The sequence below is a fragment of the Rhipicephalus sanguineus genome, chromosome 1 (genome assembly GCF_013339695.2).
Source record: "Rhipicephalus sanguineus isolate Rsan-2018 chromosome 1, BIME_Rsan_1.4, whole genome shotgun sequence".
Lineage (NCBI taxonomy): Eukaryota > Metazoa > Arthropoda > Arachnida > Ixodida > Ixodidae > Rhipicephalus > Rhipicephalus sanguineus.
In genome coordinates, this window is record NC_051176.1 from 46,923,434 (window position 1) to 46,939,670 (window position 16,237).

The following is a 16,237-nucleotide window of genomic DNA, read 5'->3' on the forward strand; positions in this document are numbered from 1 at the left end:
GCCTCAAACACTTTTGCCTTCATCGAAAATGCCGCCACCGCGGCCGGGATTCAATCCCGCGATTTTCGGGTCACCAGTCGAGTGCCATAACAACTACACAACCGTGGCGGGGTGGGTGTGATGGGGCTATCAAGTACTACTGTTGAAGGTGAAGCTCAAGCGTGCTCCGCAATAATTTTACCTGTAAATTAGTTGAAAGACGACTGGCCATTGCGTTTCCTGTTGCAGTTTACGGCATGACAGAGCTCACCAGCTGCCTCGCATGTTCATCCTATCTGGACGACTTGAAGAGTGTTGGAAAACCTGCTCCTTTCTTTGAAATAAAAGTGAGTATTTGAAGTAGAGTTAAGTCTGCCTTCTATACGCTTGAACTACAAAATGTCATAATTGCTAAATGCAGAGGGTAAAAGACAATTGATAGGGAATATAACTAGGGCCGACCTAGTTCCTTTTTCGGGTGCCTCGATTATATTTTTCTCGTTTATATTGTCGCGGCACAACGCGAACAGGAGACAAGAACACCTTGCACAAGACGGCGAATCAGCCCCTTTGGTTCACCCTGAGGTATTAAAAGAAAAACTAAAATGCAGGGCCCGCTTAAAGCCATCAAAACAGAAAACCTCTACCCCGTCTTCGAATTTCAAATGTCCCACTAGATAGAGTCCTTTAAAACATCTCATCACCATTTTCACCTACGTATAGCATATGCATCATTAGGCCCTCCCTAAAAGAGCATTGTGCCGGCGCTAAACCGGAAATGTCGGTTTGTGCAAACAAGTGTCGCTCGCACTGTCACTCGCTGCCATACGGCTTCACTGCATGCTCAATTTAAGGACAGCACTGCCGACGCCTTTTACAATAGTGACTGTCATGGACGGCCTCGTAGATGATGTTACAAAGTCGTCAGGAAAATTGACATGGTCCGAATTATAGCCTTTGCAGCACTCTTAGAAGAAAGGGCGTCGGGGCACTCCCTTTGTGAGAGTTTTGGCTTGTCCCGCTGGGCACTCCCTTTTCCGGGGTGAAACAACTCCCTCTAGACAGGGAGTGATTCAACGCCTCCTCATGGAATACAGTACTCCGTCTGCGATAGAGTGAAAGCACTCCTCCGAGGGAGTAAAGCTATCACGTTGAAACAGCTTTGAAATAAAATTAATCGAGCACACAAAATGGCACATTCATACGCGCACACATTCACGCAACCAAAACACGTAGAGCGCTCGCAACCAAAACGCATACATTAGAGGATTTTAGTCTGTCCGGCACACCGGTATACTCAAATTGCTTTGCGTGTACCAGAATACCGGGTGTGAACTGCGCATACACACGCCCGGTAAACATGGCCGCGCCGCCGAAAGCGATTGCCGCCCACCTCGGATCTATCAAGTGGCCGTCGCTCGCTCTGTCGCTCGTTATCTCCGAACTGATGCTTTTATTTGCTTTAGGTTCACGTCCTTAAGCTTCGACAGCAAGGTATTCGTGTCGATTCGGCACCGTTTTCGAGAGCCATACTCAAATAATCAACGATGTAGGCTTAGCGAGTGACAATCCCGGAATCTCGAAGGTCATACATTATGTGTCGGTTAGTTGTTTTTACCCTCCATAGCTGGCGCAGCTTGACGTGGCGGCAGCTACGGCACACAAAGCGGCTGCGAAAAAGAAAAAATTTCGGCACTCGAACAGCGTTTCACGGAATTCTGTAATGCTTATCTCTAGGGGTAATTAGAAAATGGACATCAATGTAAACATGCACATATGACAACACATACAAATCGCACACGACACAGGAATCGAACTCATGACCACAAGCACCGAAAGCAGACACTCTAACCACTATGCCACAGAGCTACCGCATGCTTCGTTAACTTTTCACGGCCTTATATATTTACAAAGTGGTTTGCAACGAGAGGGTGGAGTTTGCTACTTCTTTTTTTGCATCATCGGCGTGTGTTTGCGCGTGGATTGGGTTAGTAAATAGTTAGCGCGGCTCCATGAACTCACGAAGGCCACCGTTAGCACCTTCAGCTCCGACTTCTGTTCGTTGTTTGTCGTGCCGCAAGAGAAATGATAAACGTGTGTTTTTTGTGTGTTCACCATACATCGTGGATGTCTCGCTCGCCCAAAAATTTGCTCATACCGGCGTGAAAAGTACCTTTAGATAGCGAAACTCACGTATGTCTATTCTACGAGCGTGTGGTGTTGGAGCAGTTTTGGTTATTTTTGCCGCGAGCTGCAAGTGTCGGCAGTGCGTTCTCAGCTGTTCGAAGACCATCATATGTCACATATTTTTGTTACATACGTCGATGTCAGAGTTGCAAGCGTATTTTAGCGTGCACCTATACAAGCTCGTGCATTTATTGCGCGTGTAGGTGCTGTTGCGATCTGCACGCAGGGTCAGCGGCACCTCTGAGCAGTTAGACAAATATTTGCGTGATGAGCACTTACGCGCGCTGAAGCACGACATACAGTGCTTCTGAATTAGTCATAGTCAGTATTTAATTGCTTTTATACTCGGAGACTAGCTACCTTTTACTAAGTAACCTTTACTCTTCGGTATCACGCCGCCGTTAAAATGTATGTCGAAGGCGTCCACCAAGGTTAAGCACGATGTCCATTAATTCGCGAGTGACATGTCTCCCTTAAAATAGAAAAGATAATACTGTTGCGCCTCTGTATTGCGAACGTCCGCGTGTAGTTGGCACTACTCCTGAAGAGATTGTGCAGTACCTATTAAAAAAAGGCATTATTGTATGCCTCAGTGAAACAGCTGTTCTTCAGAAAATAAGGTGTCATTTTAATTAGGATATTTTTGTCACGGCAGGACACAACTTGACTTTTTCGTGATTCAGGATTACACATAGCACGAACATGAGTGCAGCAGATAAATAAAAACTGAAAAAAGTGGGTGCCATGTGCACTCCTACTACCTCGTGTACCTGTAGTTGATTCCAAATCTACAAATTATGCGACCATTGATGAATGATCAACCCATCAATGTTCGATCACAGTTGATCTGTTTTCGTTTACTGCCTGTCGCTTATTTGCACGATGTTTTGCAAGAATCATCGGTTAAACCCATCTGGTAACGCAAGCATTATCTGTAGCATGCAGTGGTTCTCAAGAAGGGGGGGGGGGGTCAGCGAAGCCATTTCTGGGGGTCCGCGAAACGAATCTTCGAACAAAAAAGAAAATACGCCCTTTTTGAAGAAACAGTATGTCCAATGACCGCGGCCCCCACTATTTTTTTTCGCTTCACCGCATAACGGTTATGCATTGCGGCGGAGCTGACTTATGCTTTTCATGAGATGGCTGTAAAGCTTTTACTGCAATTTTCTACCACATGTGCTTTCCCAGGCTTGCATATTTGAAGAGAAAGCGTAGCGAGAAACAGCTGAAATGTGGCGGCAGATCGCACAACTTAGTGACAAGCTGTTGAGATTGAATTGGCGTGGCACTTTAGTTTGACCATTCTTTGCCACGGAGAAACGCAAGGCACCTATTTCATGCTGCATGTTGTGCTAATTTATAAGCCCTCACCCCCCCCCCCTCCTTCTCACTGCAAGGGGTCCCTCATCACTTCCACCAGTCCACAAGGGGTCTCCAAAACATCCATGGCTGAGAACCACGACCTATATATCAGAGCCTGAACAATTTCTTTTACATGTACAAGGACTTTTTTGTTTGAATTCATTACAAATTCTTAAAACTTCAAATGATACAATAAATGCTGGTTGTAGCACTTTATTAGAATCAAAACAATAACATTCACAATGTCAATGTAAATTATACATTTTCATCTACCACAGAAACTATGCTCATTATTGAACAGATGAAACAACATACACAATGCAACCTGAGCACTAATTCACAGCAGTAAAATATTATGAAAGTATAGTTCGAAAATTCATCACAAAGCAAGACACATACACTTCGCAATGCCAGTATGCAAGTACAATCCAAAGAGATGGCATGCACAGCAGTGGCGTAGCCAGGGGGGCACACCGGGCCTCCCTCGCCCCCCCCCCCCCTCGAAATTTTTTTTTGCTATGGCATACAGAGCTCAAAATGACAACTGAACACATATGCCTGCCCGGCTCCCACTTCAAATCAAGGAGACGACCCCCCCCCCCCCCGAAAAAAATTTCTGCCTATGCCCCTGATGCACAGAGAACTTGGTGTCTGCTTACACATGAAGGCAACTCGATAAGTAATAAAGGCTTGCAACACTTAGGCATAGTGGTGTACCATTTTTCTTATATATTGCATTAGTTTGCCCTCAGGCATGAAAACATGTTACGCATGATTGTGCAGGTCAATGTTTTGTATAAAGACCTGTGGTGTCGACCATAGATCCATCTGCCAAGGTTTGTAAACACAGTCGCCTTTATTCACATATTTTTAAGAAATAATGTAAATTTATAAAGTTAAGCTTGGGAACATGGCATTATTTCGCAACCCTATTCACCCGTATTATTATGCATAAATAGTAGACCAATGGTTACAATATTTACATGCCAGCTAGTTCCATGAAATGCGACCGGAAAATTGGTTCCTCGTCACCTTCAACAGCTCAATTTATGGCTCATGCAGAAGTGCCACATTGAAATTGAATCCGCGAATACCGTGACAAGAAAGTTACCTCGGAGTTAGGCAATAACATGCTTTGAATTAAAAATTGCCCATCAATACTGGTGGTGGCTTGGCACATTAGAGCCAAGGACTGGACATGCCATGAGGTTGAATAAAAATTGAACAGGGAATAAATAACGGCTGTAAAACAGTCAAGAACCATGATTAGTAAATTAAATGAGTTTACATTCAGCATCTTTTCAAGCCATGTAAAATTTTCAAATGCACACTGTTACTGGAAAGTTTGGACTCAGCACCGTGCATAACACAATGCAGCAGTCCAAGTGCTGACAATCCTAAATACTGAGAGATGTACAAGATCATCAGTATAGTATACTGTAAGGCACAGGAGTGTTCACAGAAGAGATCGTCTTGTAGACAAACAGGTGGGCCAGAACTGTTGCTGCTTTGCCGAAAGTGTTCAGTCTTCCTGAAAAAGATATCAAGCAAAGAAGTCCATTAAGCTTTCTGCATCCATACAAAATACCCACTTGTCTTCTCTTACTGCAGACTTTTCCGAAAAAACAGAAAAATACAAAACTAAGAAGCTGCCAAGTATTTTCTTGTGAGATATGCAATAAGTGTGCAGCACACTTTCATTCTTGTAATATCTAGAAAGACGCAGCATTATAATACAGAAAGACGAGGCTCAATTGCTTGTCCATGTTTTGCTGCCATGTTTTTATACACCTAGCAAAAGAACAAGGTACAATAGCTAGTGTGCAGTGTTGCTCGTTGTTTTGTGGAGGCAACTCCTATTACAAAATAATTCATTTATCCTCAAAACTTAGTGCATGTTCTCCCAAATAAATTATTTAAAATCCTAGGCTAGACGGGACAAAATATAGATATATAGTACTTATGAGGCATGCCACAGTGGACAGCCTCGATTTTTTAATTTACATTTAAATATAAAACTCTGTTTATGCCAAAGCAACATCTAGATGTTGTCCTTCTCACAGCACTTCGGACTAAACCAGCTGTGCACATAGATCCTGCCTGTAAGCACTGCACCATCCTGCTTCTGCCAACTATGAAATGCGTGCATACTGAAAATTTTATATGCTGCTTACTGCTTGCTGTTACCTTAAATCTCCCCTAGCCAACACAAACTAGACAAGCAATTAATATAACTATCAAGTGGAAATGAATGTAAAAATTTTCCTAACAGTGATAACTTAAATCACAAGGCGCATGCAGCCCATCCTATGTTAGTCCTGTTGTGACTCACAACAGGACTAACATTTGTGTCGCAAATTGTGAGCGGTTTTGCGACTACCGAACACAAAAATAAAGTTAAACACCATAATAACAATGCGCTAGTGAGCTTCAATGTATATCGATGTATATGCCACTTCATTGTTAAGGTAATGCATCACAATACTGATCGTTTGAAGCAAAACGGGAATGTGAACTATTTGGCGGGTAATAGGCGAAGTTCAAGTTTAGGCAATAAAGCTTTCAGTTGTGAGTAAGCGCTCTTGATGTGCACTTTCTTGTCCTTGTCTTCTTAGCACTGCCGTTATATAAGTACTGACCATTTCGCCAGGAACACTATGAATCCCTCACAATACAGTCAATATCATGCTACAGGTGTCTATTATCGAGGCACTCCACTGTAAATTCAATATAGCATTATAGGCGTGACAGAGTGCAGGTGCAGATTCTGCATACTGTATCGGATGATTGAGATAAGAGCTACCATGACATTGGACTCAAAATAGTGATACTCTCAATGTTTCCAATGTATCAATGACTTGCTTCATTAAACACAGGTATGCATTGCACAATTCAGAAATGGATTCTATTTGATCACTCTCTCCTAACGAGATTACTGCTACCAACCCAGGTTCTGTGAAGCATCCAGATGAGCTTCAAGAGTTCTTATCAAGCTGCTGGTGTCCACAGCTGCATAGCGTTGCATGTGCCATCTTGAGCACCATCTGCAAAGAAAAAAAAATGTACAGATTTTTTGCAGTGACTCACTATTTCATGCTGCACTAAAACAGCTGTAAAGCACACCAATACCTAATTCGGATAACCGGCATAAATTCAGTTAGACGTCCATGCATGTAACAATCTTTTAACTCTAAGTTTATTATCCTAATGCACTCAAACACCAAGAACTAATTCAGTACATAATACAAAACTGGCAGTGTAGATAAAGCGTTTTTTTTTTTAATCTCAGGGAAAACAGATTCCAGAGCTTTTTCATTGCTGCTCCTGTTTGAGGTTAACATTGAAAGTGCTGCTGTGCTTCTTACGCAAAAGTGAGCTTAGAGACAGACTTTACGAGGCATCATACTCTTCTTTCCTGCTTTGTTCTTTTTCTGTAAAGCTTCTTTCGTATTATCCTTTATTCCTCGTACCTTCTTCCTTTGCACAGCATGGCCAGCCAGTTTGAGAAGTGGCTAACCTGCCTGTCTTCCCATCTATTTCTTTCTTTCCTTCCTTCATTTTAAGTCTTGCAGCATTTACAAATATACACACCAAGTTCAGTAGTGTAGCGTTGCCAACTGCACAAACATTCATAACCTACAGCCAACCTACAGCCAACCACAAATTTCACTGCCTGTGCGAGACTAGAAAGCAAATACTTGTGGTTTCAAGTTCACTCCACACCTACCATTTCGTCAAAGACACAGTATTTGAGTTTCTGATAAATTAAGTTGTTTGCCGTGTATCATGCTAATGAAAGAGCTCAAAACAAAGCATGATACAGCAAGGAGTAGGTGCACAACAGCACATCCTTTGAGAATTTGCGATAGAGTCATCTGGTGACTTGCGTGCCATTGTCTACTGCTTCTGGTGCTGCGCTAAACACAATATTCACATTCATCAAGAAGCATGAAGGTAGGAAGCTTACATATGACTTAAAGAAGTAAACCATTAGAAATGACGAAAGGTGTTCTGTTCTTGCTGAACATTAGTTTTTTTAACTGTGATAATGTTTAATGGCTGCTTAGCCTTGCTTCAAAGCTTCATAATAGTCTATGAGAGTCACATTTTTTTAATTATTGTCCCTCTGCCATCAGTATTGCATTGAGCTGACTTGCACTGATGTGACTGAATAAGCCTGGCACAGCTCACACATCTTCAACTCGATGAGAATATCCACACGAAATTCAGGAAAGTTCAAGATGTCACTAATTATGTCACAAAATTGTCACGAATTAAGTGACAATATCGTAAAATGCACGTGCTTCACCATAAACGCTCTCACTTAGCAGACAACTTTCTGATAATATGGCCATAATCATATCTCTGCAGCATAATTTATTCGTTCTAGTCCAACCTAATGACGTTATTACCCCATATATGGTATGCTGTTTCTTTTTTTTTTTTTTTTGTCTTAGAGACGAACTAAGTGCGCAATGCAAAATTGTTATCGAAAAGTATTCCCACTTACTAATATTAGGGAGTTTTGGAATAGCGTACGCCAGGCCCGTAGCCACAGGGAAGGGGGGGAGCGAAATTCTGATGGAGGGGGGTGTTTTACCGAAAATGAATTATGAAAATAGGCGTTTTTCTAAAAAAGTGAAAGGCGCAACGAAGGGCACCGGAAGTTTCGCCCATCTGTTTTCTTTAACGTGCACTGACATCGCAGAGTACACAGGCGTTTAGCGTAACCCCCCCCCCCCGAAATTTTTCAGTTTTGCACGCACACATACAAACAAACGCACGCACGAACATACATAAAGTATGGTTGACCCCCCCCCCCCCCCCCCCCCCCCCCCCCCCCGAAAAAAATTTCTGGCTACGCCCCTGGCCTCCACCGAAATGCTACCGCCGCGGCCGAGATCGAAGCCGCGACTTTCGGGTCGGCAGCCGAGCACCGCAACCATCGTACAACCGAGGCTCACAACTACAATAACTGAATCAACTGAAAACAAAAGTTAGCCTTAATGCACACATGACGGAGTGATAACCGCGGCCTCTCGCTTGTTTATATTTTCTGAAAGCACCCTGCCGCATTCACGCTTTATGGCAAGCAAAGAAATTGTATAGCACAAATTGTCTTCATTGAGGCGTACCCGCTCTTCGATAGACTGGCCGTGCGAAGCGTGTGCCTTCACAAAAGCTTTTTAAACGCGCATCAGGCATCACACGTATGTGCGCGTAATGCTTTTCCATTCTGCTTTTTATTGTACTTTCCACGCGACACACTGTGCAGCACTACACACGTGAGCGACGCGAAACTGAGAACACAGAAGCACCACTTACCGTTCGCATTTCCGACTGTGCCTAACCAGGTGCTGGCCGAACACGAATACACGAAAGTGCAAGCACGCTTGAGTCTTCAGACCATCATGAAACCAACACGAACACGCTCACAGTACGCGATGTTGCACTGCCGTCGCTAAATGCCGTTCACGTCCAGCGTTGAGATCAGAGTCGCGCACACACAGGACACGGGCACGCACAGCCGACACAGCTGAGCAATTCGGAAACTTCGATGACCGGGCAACGGGAGAAAATGGCGAAGGCAGCGACGGGCGACGGCGAGACTTCGACTTGAGCACGCACGCTTCTCCTCTCCTGGTGCGCGCGTGTGTGTGTGTGTGTGTGTGTGTCTGTTTTTTTTTTTTTTTTGTGTTTCCTCGCTCGCGCCTGCGTGCCTGCGTCGTAAGGTTGCGTTATCGTGCTTCTCTCGGCGGCTCATGTAACAGCCCTCCCGTTTAGCGGCTGCTTGAAGGAAGTCGCGTTTATATATATCTTTTTTTTTTTTTTGGACGCGATAGCGTCAAAGAGCTCGTCTCGCAGAAATTCCGGTGTCGGCGGCGTCGGCGTCATTGGTTCTGAGCGAAAAAGCAGCGTTGGTTGGTCGTGAGCGAAAAGTCGAGGTAGATGCAAAGAGACAGAGGGCGTTTGCACTTTGGCTTTCCTTGCGGCACTGTGTATACGTCTCCATCGAGAAGCGCAGGCAAGCTAGCGATTGAGAAGGCGATAGTGTGTGTGTGTGTGTGTGTGTGTGTGTGTGTGTGTGTGTGTGTGTGTGTGTGTGTGTGTGTGTGTGTGTGTGTGTGTGTGTGCGTGCGACCATGCGTGTGTACGAATACCCCTGTCGGGTTTTAAAGGCGAAACTAACAGTCCCCCCCCCTTTTTTTTTCTTTTTTTTTTCCTCGTGCTTTCTGTCCACAGCATTCTATTGCGTACGCTGCGGCGTGCCGTCTCTGGTCAGTTAATAACTAGGACCTGACTCAGAGTGTGCGTACGTGTGAGTATAATCGCAGATTCTTTGTGCATGTCAGCGGTTTTCGTCGCGATAAGTTGACGAGGAATCTATCGCCGTCACTTCTTCGATTGAGCTACTGCCAAAGATATTAGACTGCACGAACTTTTCTTTACAGCTCGTTATATTTGGAGAGTTGCAAGACTAAAACAAGCTCTGACACAAGCTTTTATATGGCAAGAGAGTAAAACAACCTTTTACTCTCTCGTGGGATGCGGGAGTGAAACAGGCACTTTACTCTCCTTCGCCAGGAGGAGTGAAAGGCCTTTTCACTCCTCCTGGCCAAAAGAGAGTAAAGCGCCTCCCTGAGAGAGAGTATAATGAGATCTGTGGGAGTAACACAGCTCTGTAACTCTCACTGCAGGAGTTTCAGTTTTTAGAGTGAGCTTCTCGGATAGTCCCCGTTTCTGTATGAACATTGAAACCCGCACTCTGTCTCCGGTTTCGTACACAACTGTTCTACGGTGAGCATTTCAGCGGCCTGCGTCGTCGTCTTGCTGCTGGTGGATACGCAAACGTGTGAGCTGCCTAGCTTCTTTCGCGTGTTGTGTAAACGTATCGGCGTCCGTACGTTGCCGTCACATTCGTGTAGTAGTATTGCAACATTGTACGTACCTCCCGCCCATGAAAAAGGCTAACGCGTTACGCGAGTCGTTCCTTATTTAGCCGTGTTGTACGCAAATGGGATATAAGACAAGGTTTCGTTCCTGATTTATCTTCGACATCGACGTGCATTGAAAGCACGTCGTCAAGCGGTTTGTTTAGGTGATCTGTTATTCCGTTCGTTTGCGCTGCATACGCGGTTCTCACACGATGAGTCATTCCACTTAGCATCAAGACGTCATCTGAGAGAGCTACCCTGAAGGCGCTTCCTCGGTCTATTGTCACAACGGTTGGTGCACCACGTCTCTGTGCATCTTATGAAAAATCGCTCCACCTCCAGTGCTGCGCCTGTCTAGATAGCCTTTGTCTCGGCATAATGAGTAAGCTAATCAGTTGCAACGATAACCCAGAGGCTTCTTGCAGTATCGGTAGGAAGTGTACCAAAATACTCATTTCGAAACGGTGTTCGTGGGACCGGATGCCGGCTAGTTTCGTCTGAGGCCACTTGCATCGCTGAAAGTCGAGGCGAGTAGGAACGTAACATTTCACGCCAGTTGTGAGTCTCGCCCAGTAGCACTTTGGCCCCTGACTACCAGTGATCGCGCGTAGCATAAGTGACCAAAGTGATCTCGCTGTGGCGTACTTCAAGTACTTCGGTATGAAGGTCTACAGGACTGACGGGCAAATAGGCAAGTCCGCTCGATGAAAAGTTACTTTTGTAAAGATCTTTTTCCCAAAACAAAAAGTCAGTAGACGCTTAAGAGAATACTTATGCGATGAAAGCATAAAATTGTTTCCTTTGGCTAGGTTCTTGTTATAAAGGGATGCTGCAATGTGGTGTTGCCAAGTTGTGTTATAAAGAAAGAGGCAATGCGAGATGTCGAATTATGTTTACATGACTTGGAAAAATCCTGCATGGCATCATCCTCGAGCTTGGCGTTACACTGTGTTATTCAGGGTACGCGTACATGTATGTCTCTCGGTGCATGGCTGCATAGATAGCTTAAAGTTGATCGTGAACACAATGCAGTGTGGTTATCGTTGCCTGAACAGAGCGTGATGCAAGATGCACTGTTTGCGTCTCTTCAAGTATTGTAAGAAGTAGCATGCCGACGGGGACGTCGGCAGCAGCATCTAACATTCCGCTTTTCCCAGAAGTCCCGCTACAGAGAGATGCGCCTTGCCACGGGGTGCTTGTACAGTTACAAAGTTACAGACAGCACACTCTAAATCGCGAGCAGTTTCTATATTTAATGATATTCGCGGAAAATGGCGCCAAAGTTAAACGCATCCAAATGTTACGCTTTTGCAGAAGCGGGAATCCGGAAAATTTTGTCGATCCGAGTTAGGAGATGACTCATGTACCGGGACCATTTTTATTCAAATTGTTGTTTAGGAAACAACTCGCGTGCCGTCCCAGTGGAAGATTATGCTTTTCTAACACGGTTTTCATTAGTTTCTCTACCGTTTACTGTAAACAAGTGATTAAATTATAGCTATTAGGTTATAATATACTGGTGGGTTAGATAGTTGAAAATTACAGCGCAGCGCTCACAATCAACGCTTGTGAATGCCTTTCTTGTTTCGTGTCATCCTTGCACCCGGTGTGTGCTGCCGTGTTGTATAAGTATGAGATTGGCTTCCTTGTCTTCTTTGAAGACATAAAGTGCAAATACATGTACCACAAAAATAATGAAATAAATAAACTTCAAACTTCAGGAGCAGCGTAGCAGAATATGGCATTGTTGTGGTGTACCTATTTAATTTCTTCTGCTTCATTTCCATACCTGTCAACAGCCGAGTTGCTTGCTCTACAGCATGCGTCGCCCAAATACTAGGGGCACTAAAGAAACAAGGCTTGGCTATGCGACGCATTTACCTCCTCGCTCCCGTTATCCGCCGAATGTGTCGGCAGCCTTTTCACATTTAGCATTTCTTATATACAGTCGCTCTACTATATTAGAAATAAAACGAACTTGTATTCTTGAGAACTGCCGTATTCATTTGTATTTCAGAAGGAAGGGCGAAATATGAGAGCTTTTTGTAATTCCATAACATAAGAGAAGAATGTGGGCGAAACAGCGCAGAAAATGGGACGAAGAGCACACCGGACGCCGCGCTGACTATCAACTAGTTTTTATATTGGAAGTGCAGAGACATTATCCGCCTTTCCAATATAGAAACCACTAGATAGTCAGCACTGCGTCCTGCCTGTTCCTCCTCCCATTTTCTGTGCTGTTCAGCCACTGCGTTCATGAACCAGCTAGCCCACCTAAGAACCCTTGTGTATAAGAGAAGAGTTAGTTCATTCTTACTTCTCCTTTTTCTGCAGGCGTACGTTTTGAATTTTTCAGATGTCATGCGGATCACACGTATAAATCTGTAACACCTTCAGATTAATTGGTTTTATAGCAAGTGTATCTTTACTAGGATCACTTTGTAGCAAGGGTTTCAATGTTGTTCCTCGTGCAGCTATAACTGGTCAAAACACACAAGTAATTACAGTAATAAAGGAGAAATGCCTTCCGCTCTGTACATCGAAAACAGGCTTGTCGGCATTTCAAATGTTTTCTGGCCGATCAAAGGCCCCACAATAATGACGCATAAAAGAAGAAACGCACTGATACAAAAGGAAGCTTTGTCAAAACCACCTTTCGCGACATGGCAACACATATTTCATGTGCGACACGTACATGTTGCAGCTTCCTGTCTGTGACATTTTTGACAAATATTTCCCCCAAAAATGAAGAAAAAGAGGACACACAGCTGCTGAAGCGCTTGCGACTGTCACCTTTTTTACCCGTTACGTATTTTCTCGGCCTGGATGCGAGCAGGCGTTTGGCAGAATGGTTACGTTAGAAAATTGAGGGGAAAGTATTTCCGGTCCTCGAACGCTTTTCCGAAAGCAGCTGCGCGCAGCGCATGACGGTAATGTATAAAGACCAATGCACTGCTCCTAACGAACTGAAATGAGTGCGTCGTTCAAGCATATATAGAAAAACCATACAGGGTACATGCCCTCACGGGTTTTACTGCCTTGTGGAAACGTGAAACACTCGTGTAAATTACACACCTCACATGCGAAACAGCTTCAGAAGGAAAAAATGCAGGATGCGTCTCGTAAAACAATATACCCATTGTTGTTCGCATCCGGCCTTTTCCATAGAACATGTTCTCGCAAGCGTCGCGAGCACACTACGGAGAACACGCCTCGTGCGTTTCGACAAGTGTCTGTACCTACCAGTGTTGCGGAATGGGCGCCTCCATTCCATTCCAATTACATTCCGGGGAATCAGAACTTGCCGCAATTCCATTCCTTTCAATTCCTCGGAATGAAAAAACTTAGCCCATTCCCACTCCGGGAATGGCAGGGCAGTTCATTTCAGTTCCTGTAATTCCTCAACGTAGGAAAGGCATCTTGTTAGATTTATCGAGTTAAGAATGAACGCCCCATAAAGCTGATGTCATCAGATGCATTAAGAACAGCAAAAGTACGCAAAACACGTTACCAAGGTCGAAGGATAGTAGCTTGGTGAGATATCTCGTTTTTGCTTCTCTCGCCGTCGGCGACAGAAGCAAAAAAATTCACAGCATATCCACGGGTGAATGATGAAGATCTTGGGCGAAACTCCTGAAGCAATCATGGTTACACCGTGAAATCTTCAGTGGTTTCGCCCAGCAGTAATCAAAGCGATAGCCCAGTACATCATCAAAGACGTGACAAACACTGTATATATTTATACAGGAAATCTTATTAATCGTAAGTGGTAGCTAGGCGTGGCCTCCGTTCCCCCTTCATTATAACGGCTTTATGGTCAGTGAAGTGATGGATCGGTGATAGATCATAATGGGATGTTTGCAAAGACGAAGTAGTGGGCAGTTTGCAAAGGATCGGTGACGGGAGATACTGTTCGGGAGCTACTGCCGGTTACGCCTTACGCGGTTACGCCTTACCCGGGACAAGGTTAGACTAAGAGGAGCTTCGCCCCTAAAACGAAGTGAAGGGTGGGGATAGAGCAGGCGGCTGGGGCATCGCCGAGGGAAAAGACAAATCTCAAGGCCTAAGGGGGGGGGGGCTGTATGCCGACGCCGTAGTTCCGCACAACGGATACCAATGGCATAGAGCCGCGGTTACGCGAAGAATAGAGACAAACTTGGGAGCAACACAGTCTGTATAAGGACAGAATTGTAGTAGGCGCGTTGCTTATAAAGGTACCGTGCTTGTAATAAGCCAAGGCGTTTTAAAAATACTGCTTTATTGTTAAATTTGAGGCTCTGACTTTCTAATGTTTGATGTATGAAAAAACAGCGCGTAGGCGAAAACGTGCTCTATTTTCGGAAAAGGGCGTAATTCCATTCCGCGCAAAAGGCACTTAATTCCATTCCCATCCCATTCCTCCAAGCGTTGTCCCCATTCCATTCCGCGGTCGCGAAAATGTGGAATGATTTCGGACTCATTCCAATTCAGGAGTGGCAACTCCGCAGCACTGGTACCTACAAACAGGAAAGTGCATTGGCTTAGTTCATTCACTACTGCGCCAAATCGGCCCCGTTTATGCGACGAGAAACCGATGGACAGACGCTGAAAACAAGAGACGAAGGAACATGAAAAGTGAACCTCACTGCTAAAGAACGTACGGTTTGGCTATGCTTCAAGATTTTGGTTTAGTTAATGCGATAGCAGAAGGCGGTCACAGCGAACACGGTTTTACATTCCCACAAACAACTTCTTATTTGCAATACGTATCATGGCATTCTGCACTCGGCTAAAATATTGCTTGCTGTGGCCTCTGGGACACCCGCAGACACACCGGCATTCGACGAGTCTGTAGCGATACTCATATAGGTTGCCAAGCTTGAAAGTTGACCCACAGTTCAGTTCGTATACAATCCAACTGGAGGATAAAAAGGCTGCCATATTTCTAAAACGAATGACTAGCTACGTTCGCCGTTTTGCAAGCGCCAAGCAAGACCAGCTGTGCTGGTTTTAGTATTTCACGACTTTCAGTTGAAAGTAAAACAAGGCATGCCAGATAAGCGAGCAATAAGACCAACTTGTAACATAGAAGGATTGTTCGTGGAGCGGCTTGGCACGACATTGCAAAAAGACAACACTGGGCACTAAGTGTTGTCTTGCGCAGAGCTAGTCTCTTTTTTAAGCGGTCCTGAATGTACTGGAGTACTCATGCATTGTATGTTCTATAGCAGTTCGAAATGGTTATACATGGCTACGTTGCCGCGATGCGCTGCAGTTGCCTTTGACAAAATTGGCCTACTAAGGAACACACGAACCCTTTATTTGACTACTTACATTGTGTTTCAACTATACCATTAAACAGCTTGAAAAGCGCACGTAAAAAAGTCCGCCAGATGACACGCATCCTTGGAATCGATTTCATGCCACATCTTGTTTTTTTTAGCCCTGCATTACAAGGTAGATCGATGTATTTGTGTATATCGAGTATTTGGCATATTGAGGGCTTATCAAGCTCGTCGAGTTCACTGGCGCCTAAAGGTTGCCTTATGATCCGGTCTAAGATCTCTACATTCGTTAAAGCCTATACATTAGTTTTATGGAAACGCAGTGCACGCTGCGGTGCGATGAGGTGCATATAGTGAGAAGCAGTCGTTGGCTAAAGTACCGAGATGGACTTGTTGGTACATAGTTCTGGCACATATATTTATGCTGTCCGACACAGACGTCGTTCACTACACATGCGTAGGAACGCCAACTCTTTATCAGTTAGTAGCAGAGATGGTACGCTTACAGAA

The 16,237-nt window shown here is 44.5% G+C and overlaps 1 protein-coding gene across 1 annotated transcript in view; it reads left to right on the plus strand.

Moving 5' to 3' along the window:
* The window catches only part of LOC119385638 (luciferin 4-monooxygenase), a 66,328-nt gene that overhangs the window by 25,803 nt on the left and 24,288 nt on the right, over positions 1-16,237 (plus strand). Inside the window, exon 4 of the mRNA XM_037653072.1 lies at positions 229-326. Coding sequence (XP_037509000.1) covers positions 229-326 — 98 coding nt within the window. The remainder of the gene's footprint in view (positions 1-228; positions 327-16,237) is intronic.